Genomic DNA, 10,151 nt, shown 5'->3' with positions numbered 1-10,151 from the left:
TGCATGATGGTTAAAGTAGTTTTCCCCAGCAGGTCCGGAGCTGCTTGTTTATTACGGGCGGCGGGGAGGGGGTCGTCGCTCTTCGACGGTGATCGAGGTCTTATTTTATTATTTCTCGTCAATCATCCCAATCAAAATGGAAACATGGAGGAGTGAAATCTAAATTGAAGTCACGGAGCTGTTACTATCCTGCACGCCTTCCGCTCCTGGGCAAGGTAAAACGACTGCTTGATTAGCGCTAGCTAAGTTAGCTTACGCTGGAGTACTTTGTGTGGGTGACGCCCCCGAATGTTTTTTGGGTTTTTTTTTGGCAATTATTGATGTTTTTGTTTTTCAAAACACAATTTCTAAAACCCAAAAGAAGGAAATAGCCTAGCTCTATTAACTCTGTAATATGAAATCATCTCCCTGTTTGGATTAGCCCGGTGACCTAGTTTCAGGTCAGTGGTCATTTAGCTCAAATATCTACATCTACTTCGATTTGGTGGTGGTTTAGTAGTTGTGCTTCGGCATATTTTATGCATTCACTTAATAAATCACTTATAATATTGTAACGATCGTCAGGTTATATACCAGATTAGTTATTTATTTATTTTTTCGTAGGGATACCGGACAGCCTGTAGGTGTGGTTTAGGAGGCAACAGTTACAGTCAACATAGGGTTACTCTGACAGTCTCTTGGATACAAATATTACACTGTGTTGTTTTCCAGATGAGGGATCTTCAGGACGTTGACAGTTTGCTCTTGAAAGAGTTGAAGTCATGCTGTGCGACAGAGTACAACTTTCTTCCCAGGGAGACTGGCCTGAAGTTGATGGAGTCTGCCTCCACAGAGGTAGCCCACTGACCTACTTTTGTTTTTGTGGAGTTTTTTTTAAAGCTGTGTTTGCAGGCATATGTGTTTGCTAAAATGACTGCTATTTTCAGTGATGCCTTTCTAATATATAGTGGTACATTTGTAGAATCACAGCGGAGTATCTGCAAAATGCAGAGACACCAGAGTGGAAGAACTGTGGAGCCTGACCAGCTTCTTTGGCTACTGCACCCAAACTTTTGTTCAAGCTGTCAATTTACTTGATAGATTTCTCACCATTATGAAAGTAAGAATTCCAAGTTAAACGCCAAGACTGCAACTGTGCATGTTTAATGCCCTTTAGTCTCCTTTGACTTTGATTCATTGGATTTTGGCTCATTTCTGTTGATGATAGGTGCAGCCTAAGCATTTGCCCTGTATTGGAGTTTGCTGTCTTCACATTGCTGCCAAAATGGTTGAGGAGGAAAGCAATGTCTCACCCACTCATGAGCTTATTCGCATCAGCCAAAGCAAGTTCACCGTGTCAGACCTGTGTCGTATGGAGAAGATCATCTCAGAGAAGCTCAGTGTGGAGCCCAAAGCAGTGACAGCCTTAACCTTTCTACACCTCTACTACTCCGCCTTCACATCCCTGTCTGCTGGAAGGTAAATATTTTTTTGTATTTACTTTTTCTTGTTGCTAATGCTGCTCCAGACTGATTGGAGCTGGTCAAATAGTTACTGCTGACTGAGGCTTGTACTAGCAGATCACATTAGGATTCCCTCTATATTTTAAGGGAGGAGATCCCAAGCATTGGGAGACTGGAAGCCCAGCTAAAAGCCTGCTTATGCCGGCTTGTTTTCTCTAAAGCAAAAGTAAGCAAGGTGACACTTTTACAGCATAGCAGCATTAGTTTGGAGTATCAGGACTAATTAATCTGTTCTTCTTCACAGCCATCCGTGCTGGCGCTGGCCCTCATTGCTCAGGAATTTGAAGCCCCCCAGTCAGTCATGTTGTTGAAGACTGTCCAGCAGTTCCAAAGACATGTAAAGGTATGAAGAGAATAGGGTGCGGCAGCTAAATCCTCTCTCAAACAGTCAGTATTATTCCATCATAATATATTAGTAACAAGGGTATTATCAGGGTATTATCATATTAGTTTTTAGTTTTTATAGTGTACTTTTCACAAGAAAAATTTTGTTTGATGATATTTTAGCTCATCGAGCTGAAGGTTTAATGTACTTATGAGTCAGGAGTCCGTCATCCATCCATGCATCTGTTCACAGTTCACAAGAATTGCGACTCCTGCTACAATATTGGTCATTATTTAATCAGGATTGCACATAATTATCACCTAATGCGTCTTCACCCAACTTTTGCCCAAGGTCAAGGTCACATTTTTAATTCTTTTCTTTCTTTCTTTTTCTTTCAATGGGAAGCAACTCGGGAATTGTGATGGAGCCAGATGAGCTTCCACATCCCTGATGTTGTGGTTTTTAATGTTTTGGCAGTTTCACTGTAGTCTTATCATAGCTGTGAAATGAGAATTTGAAGCTATTTATATTTAGACTTTTTCTTCCAACTTGTTTGGCACCAACTTTTCTGTCTCCAGCCAAAAACATGTTGTCTTTGTTTCACCTATCCCTGTGTTTGGAGGAGCTGTCTCACCCCACTCAACATGAAAGTCCAAACAGAAACGGTGCGACCAGACATGACTGCAAAACAAGTCTAATTTTTATTAAAACTGAAAAATTTACAAGCAGCAGACAAAGTCTCTCCCTTAGAGACATGGTGACCACTAATATGCTTTTAAAACCCTTAAAAATCCAGTCTAACCTATAAACAAAAGTCAAGAGTAAATGTTACTCCCCCAGATGAAGCACCTGTATCTGGTGTGTAAACGTAGCCTGTTATATTTTTAAAGATAATTGTGTTCAGAAAACTTGTTTGCAGTTTGGCCGGTGTAATCCCGCGGAGACTGTAAAATGTGTAAAATTACTTATTGTTGCCTGGCCAAATGCATGTAGAGTGCATGGGAAAACTGTTAAAAAATATATATTTTAAGGCCATTCCTGTTTGTAACCTCTCAGATGTTTCCTGTTTTTCTTCTTCTCTTCAGATCAGTGACAGTGAGCTACTCCACTGGAAGGAACATGTGGCCAAGTGCATGGTGGAGTACCGCTCGAGCGAATGCAACAAACCAGACAACAAAAAGCTTGTTTGGATCGTGTCAAGGAGGACGGCTCAGAATCTCCAAACTAGTCACTTCAGTGTGCCCGGTCTGCCAACTATTCCCGAGAGAAGCTGGGATGAAAGCGAGAGGTTAATAGTTAATCTTTTCTACTTTCTTTGTGTTATAATGATTTCTCGGGTGTGCTGGGCTCCTTGGAAAACTAAATGGGATAATTATGGTAAAATCAGGTCAGAATATTTTCCACAGCTCATGTGTAGCACACAGCAAATGTATTCACATTAATGGAATGCAGTGGTTTAGAAGAGGTAACTACAGGAAACAGCACAGTCGATAGCAATGAACGCTTAGGAGTTTTAGCCGATCTCTTCTCATATCAGTGCAATCTAACATCGCACGGACTTTATACTAGGATACAGTTTATGTTAGACTGCTATGTTTATCCTTTGATCCTCTGTCCTGCATATTGACTCTCTCTAGTGTACATAATTTGACACAAATTTCTCACAATAAAACATGCCCTAAAAAAGAGATGTGTGCTCTATGGATGCAACTGTATTAAAAAGTGATGATAAGATGGATCAGCAGGTGAAAAAATAGATTCGCCTTTTATTTTGCCACCTAGCCTCCATACATGCTTATTGTATTTACTTTGTAAGAGGATCTGTAAAGCTGCATTCAGATAACACAAATTTGTCCTTCACATATTAGTACTAACATGCATACTTTGTGTGTGTGTGTGTTTTGTTTTGTTTTTTCAAGATCCAGCAGGTTAGAGCCTGCAGAACTGCTGTGTACAAATGGCTTAAGAAAAGTCAAAACGTCATTTTTCAAGTTCTAATTTTACAGCAGAATTGTAAAAATGATTGGTTAAATATGTGCTGAAGAAGAATTATTCTCAATTAACTTTCAATTAGGTTATGGTTAGCATTAATAGAACTCTGGACTCATTATTCCCTTAGTTGATTTCACTACTAAACCAAAACCAGAAACATTAAAAGAGTGAGGCGTGGCTCTTGGAGAGCAAAGATGGTGGTAGAAATGTAGAAACTTCCAGAGGAAAATAAAAACAAAGACTAACTTTACTCTGTGAGTTAGGACTCTGCATTTTGAACCTGAATTCTAAGGGTTTTAGCAACCGCTGTATCAAATATGTTTTCTCTTTTATTCCTTTTTGAATGTTTTTTGCTCACACTAGCAGGGAAGCTACATCTACAAACTGTAGACAGAAACACACACCCAAAAATCTTATTATTAGTAGAAGGTCACCTACAAATATGATAAAACATCAGTCCCAGAAAGTTAATTCTGTTCATCTGGACGTAATGTTTTCTGACGCCGTGTCCAGATGAACAGATTCAACTTTCTGGGATTGCTTTATCTGACTGGCTGAGCATGCATCAAAATGTAGAACATTACTCACTAAAATTGAACAGTGAAGACTCCACTTCACTGAGTCACATTAACCAAAGTGAGGCAGAGCGATTGGCTAAAGCTGCTTATGATGGGACACTGTCCTATTGTGTGAGGCAGCCACACCCATAATTCCACCATCAGCTTCACGCAGCCACGAGAGGCACTTCAGTTTTTCTGCTGCGGAGGTTGCTGCTTGTTTAAAACCTTATTTTAGGTCAAATCAGGAAAGCTTCTAGGTGTTTTTCTATCAGATATAACAGATTCTGTTCAAGATTAAGATTTTATCTAGCAGTAACCAATGAAATCAAAGTCAATTTGGAAAATGCTATAAAAATAACGGTGCTGGTGCTGTTTCGAGTGGGACTTTGCTTAAATCCCATTCAAAATGACTGTAAGTAGGGTTGTAACGATTAAACAAAGGAAACATTGAGTATTAATGCTGTCTTGTCTCATAGCGAGGACTCCTGTGAGGACATGAGCTGCGAAGAGGACAGCCCATGCGGCTCGTTAGGAAGCGACGGTGAAGGAGCCTTCTTCCCTTCCACTTTTCTCAACTGCAGAGAATAACGACTCCCAGTTGTGCAGTAACACCAGATGTGTATTTGTCCCCTGAACTGTAACAGATTTCAGGGCAGACCTGTGTGTTTCACTTGTGTATCGTGTATCGTATGTATGCCAAGTGACGGGTTTGGATTATTAAGTGCCTGTGTTAATTCATTTTACTGTTATTCTGATGTAAAACAAACTAAAAAACAAAAACATATCATAATAGTGCAAAATAGAAATTTGCAATATCTCGGCAGCTCAATGGCAATACATGTGAATGTCTTCTGTTTGTGTCTAAACTCGACACATTCCAGGAAAACTAGTGAGGCACAAGTAACAACTTTAGGATGTCAGTAATTAGACACCTTCACTGTTGAGTACCAGCTAACACACTAGCACATCCACATCCTTTTATTGTTTCTTAATATATATTATATGCCACACATACTCACAGTATTCTGCAGATGTCAGTGTGCTAACTAACAAATGTTATTCTAATGTGAAATATATGACGTTGTGGTGGGAAAATACCAGCCTGTAAATGCATGGATGATTTTTAATATGTGACAGTGAATGTTTTCATGTTTACCAAGATAAGCTTACTGAAAAAAACATTTTAAAAAAATGTACATAACATGTAAAAAAATAAGAAAAAAACATGGTGCTCAATGTGTATTGTATTAAGATATAATGTGAAATATGTTGGAAGGTCAGTAATAATCCCTCCAATTAAAAAAATACTTTTTAAGTGTTTTGTTCTGTTTTTATTTTCTTACTTTTTGAGGTTTTGTCAAGTCTTATCATTTTGACCTCTAAGATTAATTCAGTTAGATTTGTTTTTGTCTCAAAGTGTATTATGAAGACCCTACAACCCTTATAATGGCAAAAAAAAAAATCCTCCAACCCAACATTCAAATGATCACCTTTGAGCAGCACTTTCGGACAGTGGGGAAGAAGAACTCTCTTTTAACAGGAAGAGAGCTGCTGTCTTGGGCTAGTAGGTGAGGGGAAAGAGAAGAGACAAAATAGAAGAACAAAGCTATAGGAGAGAGTAGACATGCAACGCATGACATGGAGAAGTGGCAGATAACTGAAAGACTGAGAAAAGGGTTTTAATTTAATCTTTTAAATTTTTAAGAATATTGAAAGAAAGCAGTTCTACATATTTGTTTAATGTGGATGTGAAGATTCTACACCGGGAACAGGCTCAGTATTGTCCAAATTTAGACGTAACCCTGAACTGCTGGTTTGTTTATTTGTGTGTTTAAAAGTGGAATCACGGCCCTTGAGGGGAGTTTTCTGTATTTTTAGCTTTTTTTTCTTTTTATTTTGTGTTTACTGTGTTTTGTGTCACAGAATCACGTGATGCCTTCAGATTCCATAGTTTAGGGTGACATCAATAAGGGGGTATAGCTCAGTGGTAGAGCATTTGACTGCAGATCAAGAGGTCTCCGGTTCAAATCCGGATGCCCCCTTCTTCTAGCAAAATAGATGTTGCTATGGGAAATAATCTGTGACGAATTAGTATTTTGGCTTGCTGATATTACAAATAGATATATCTATTATAAATAATAATGCACTACAAAACTTAGCCTGAGCACCCCAAAAAGTTAATTCTGTTTAGCTGGCATGACTGAAACTAGCCCACAGAATGATCAAGAAACTGACCTCACAGCTAGTTTCAGTCATTGTGCAAAGGTACTGTTTATAAGGTTGGGGGCACCTGCAGTCAGCTGAGACTGATGAAGTCACTTGGATGAGTGACGAAACGTTTCTCCCACTGAAAACGCTACGTCCAGATGAACAGAATCAACCTTTGGAGATTTACTTACCTGGATGATTGAGAATGCATCAAGACAGTTCAACACCTCCAAATTTAGAATTATGTTCTTTAAAGCTTGAATTTGACATGGAGTTTTGTCCTTCTTACCACTGACGTTAAAAGTAATTTAAGATTAATTTTAGAAGTATGTACCTTGAGGAGCTTCAAATAGTATGAAACCCATGCTATCCCTCTACTGCACAGCGTTGCCCTGAGGCAACAAACCACATTTTCATGCTTTACACTGGCCCTTCAAAAAAACCCTTCTTTTTTTCAAATAATGCCACCAGGCACATGTCTTTCCAATAAAATGATGAGTTGAAGGTGGTGTGACTTTTAATTGGGGGGGGGCAAGCTGCACTACATGAAAGCGGAACCGGCTGTTCAAACCCCCACAAGGCTGCCCGCTGGATTCGAAGCGACGGGACGAGGTGCGACCTCTCACAACGAACGTAATATGGTCAACACCTTGGAGACGCTTACAGCTGCTGTGAAGGCTCAAAGCAACAACATTGAGCGTATGAGGGGAAACATCAGAGAGAGGCCTGCTCAAAATGAGACCCTTGAGCGACAGTTGGAAAACATCGCGGAACGGATCACTGCAGTTGTGAGGTCTCAGAATCAAAAGACTGACAACACCACGGAACAGAAGTTTGATACCATCATGGGGAGGCTCGCAGCTCTTCAACGGGAGATCGAGAGACCAGCCTCGGAGTGCTAGAATTCGAGCTGCTCACAAAGGAGAAATCAACAATACTCAACATTTGGACACCACGGCCCCAGCTGCAGGCCCAAGGCTGGAGCCCACCAAAACAACTCCCTGATAACGACTGTGTGATGACTATTCTTCCCGCCCCATGAAGGACACCTGGATTGGCTGGAGGACTGTTTACTTAGCCTGATAGGCCGAAGGACACTGTCTCAGCTAAACTATGGACACGCACACACACACACTTACACTGATAAGCACTCACTCATCCCCCTCCCTTTCCAACGCCTTCGATGCTTGTGCCCTACCGGGGATGATAGCAGTCAACTGGACCAGCACAGATGCTGCAGGACCGGATGCGCTGTCTACGCCGGCTCTCTCTTACCCTTTACCCGCCCTGTTGCTTGTCTCGTGTTTCTATGGTGTATTGATAGTCATGTGCTTTTGTGCTGAGGTGTTTTTTCTTTTATCAAACTGTTCTCCCACTAGGAGCTCAGTCTGAGTGGAGTTTTTTTTCTCCTCCTCTTACCTCATGTAGTGTATTTTCGTTGTTTTTTTCCTATCAGCCTACCTTCTGACATGTCTGCCCAATGTGATGTTTGTGTAAAGTTGGTCAGAAGGTTCCTTTGTGAGTGCGCATGCGCCATTAGCGTGCTGCCTGCTGTAACCCCTAATTTCCCTCGGGATGAATAAAGTATTCTGATTCTGATTCTGATTCTGATGAGAGACATCTCTATTAGGAGGCAAAGATAAAGATCACTATTTTACATGTTTATAGTGAAATAAATGTATATTAAAAAATACTTGTATGTGCATGAATATGTAAAGAACCATATTTGATTGTTTGTTCTACTTTTTAAAATGTATTTATACTGTGAAAATGTTAATTTTCATTCGTTGCCTCAAGGCAACACTGCGCAGTTAGCCCAATTTTTTCAGGCAATATAATGCATTTGCATATGTGTGTAGAGATGTGTTTGTGTGCATTTATATGATCATAGTCAATGTTTTTTACTTTACAATCTACTCATAATTACAGGACATGGATGTGAATACCTTTTATGGAAGGAAACCAAGGGAATGTGCACTTTCTGTCCTCAGAAAGTGAGGACAGTGAGCTTTCAGGGAGTGACAGTGAAGTAAAGGAGTGGATCCCTGAATGAGGTTTGAGGGACACTTAGGAGCTCAGGGGTCCGTTGGTAAAGTAACTGTGTCTGTGTGTGTGTTAGTGGCCACATGGCAAGCAGGTCTGGCCCGGATCTAGTATCAAGTGGCACTGCTGGCTGACTTCTGGCATGATAAGACGTATATCATCCACATATGGGCCAGGCCTGGCATAGATGGCACTGTCTATGTGATGGCATGCCATATCTGGCTTGGTTGTGGTTTGGTTTATGAGGCCCAGGCCTACAGAAAACAGGTCTGGCTCAGATCTGGCATCAAGCTGGCATTTCTGACTGACTGGTGTTTTGGCTGAGTGTATATCAACCAGATGTGTGCCAGGTCTGGCAATGATGCCACTGTTTATGCGATGGCATGCCATATCTCAGGTGGTAGAGCAGGTTACAAACTGATTGAAGGTTAGTGGTTTGATCCCTGGCTCCTCCAGTCTGCATGTCAAGAGTGTGAATGTGTATGAATGTAGTTAGGAAGCACTCAGTTAAGCGAAAGTCGGTGAATGTGACATGTTGTATAGAGCACTTTAAGTAATCTGGGAGAGTACAAAAGCGCTATATAAAAATCAGTCTATTCACTGTCTGAACAGAACAACTGTCTGTTCTGGGCCAGCACAGGGCAAGCAGTGTGTCAACAACTGGCCCGTGGCTGCACACCACCTACACATGGCCCACATACCGCAATGAATGATGGCCCTTTGGTGGCCCAGATCAGGTTTGCCAGAGGTAATCCACACATGGGCTAGCAAAGGACCACCAGTGTGTCTGAAACTGGCCTTGTGCTGGCCCATGTGTGGGCCACCTCTGGCAAACCAGGTCTGGGCCACCAAAGGGCCGTCATTCTTTGCGGTATGTAGATCGCTTGAGAACCAGTCTTAATGATGCAGAGCTACTTGCTGTAGGGGGTGTAGCTCAGTGGTAGAGCATTTGACTATAGGTCAAGAGGTCTCCGGTTCAAATCTGGATGCCACCTTTTTTTTTAATATCACTTTTTAAGTATTAGGTTGGTACTACAGGAACTCTTTAGCTTAAACTATATATCTATATCTATCTATGTATTTATCTATATAGTTCCTGTAGTACAAATCTGATACTGTTTGTTAAACAGTGATACATGGTGCATATACATGGTCAATAAACGCAATTCTGATATTAAAAAAAAGGGGGCATCTGGACTTGAACCAGAGACCTCTTGATCTGCAGTCAAATGCTCTACCACTGAGCTATACCCCCAAAATCCCTGTTAAGCACTGCTATTGTAGAGAGTCATTGAGAGGCACACACTATAGGTCACTGCAGATCAAGAGTTCTCCTTTAGAAGACTGCCTAGATGACAAAATCACACTCTGCAGATTCATTAATCTAATAGCACTTAGGTCTCTCTATAAAAGAGTAAAAGTAAATCCTTCCTGCCTGTCAACCTGTAAAAACATCTCTGAAAGGCAGATAAAATTCTTAATGTCAGCTGCTGTCCAACAGTGTGCCAGTGTGCTAACACT

The 10,151-nt window shown here is 40.9% G+C and overlaps 1 protein-coding gene across 2 annotated transcripts; it reads left to right on the top strand.

Annotated features, from left to right (window-relative positions):
* The first annotated feature begins 27 nt into the window (after nt 1–27).
* Nucleotides 28–5,694, top strand: LOC309718659 (cyclin-G2-like). 2 transcript variants are annotated; one of them, XM_082554122.1, is made up of 8 exons: nt 30–215; nt 712–834; nt 962–1,099; nt 1,208–1,458; nt 1,590–1,668; nt 1,747–1,845; nt 2,913–3,115; nt 4,856–5,694. In XM_082554122.1, the coding sequence occupies exons 2-8, from the start codon at nt 712–714 to the stop codon at nt 4,965–4,967; spliced, it is 1,005 nt and encodes a 334-aa protein (XP_082410248.1). In that variant the 5' UTR covers nt 30–215; the 3' UTR covers nt 4,968–5,694. The 2 variants fall into 2 exon arrangements, with proteins under 2 accessions (XP_082410249.1, XP_082410248.1); XM_082554123.1 differs by lacking the exon at nt 962–1,099 and having other exon boundaries at nt 28–215.
* The last annotated feature ends 4,457 nt before the right edge of the window (nt 5,695–10,151 follow it).

The sequence above is a fragment of the Aulonocara stuartgranti genome (genome assembly GCF_965226115.1).
Source record: "Aulonocara stuartgranti genome assembly, chromosome: 12".
Taxonomy (NCBI): domain Eukaryota; kingdom Metazoa; phylum Chordata; class Actinopteri; order Cichliformes; family Cichlidae; genus Aulonocara; species Aulonocara stuartgranti.
Note: the sequence above shows the minus strand (reverse complement) of the source record. Positions and strands in the feature narration are given on the sequence as shown.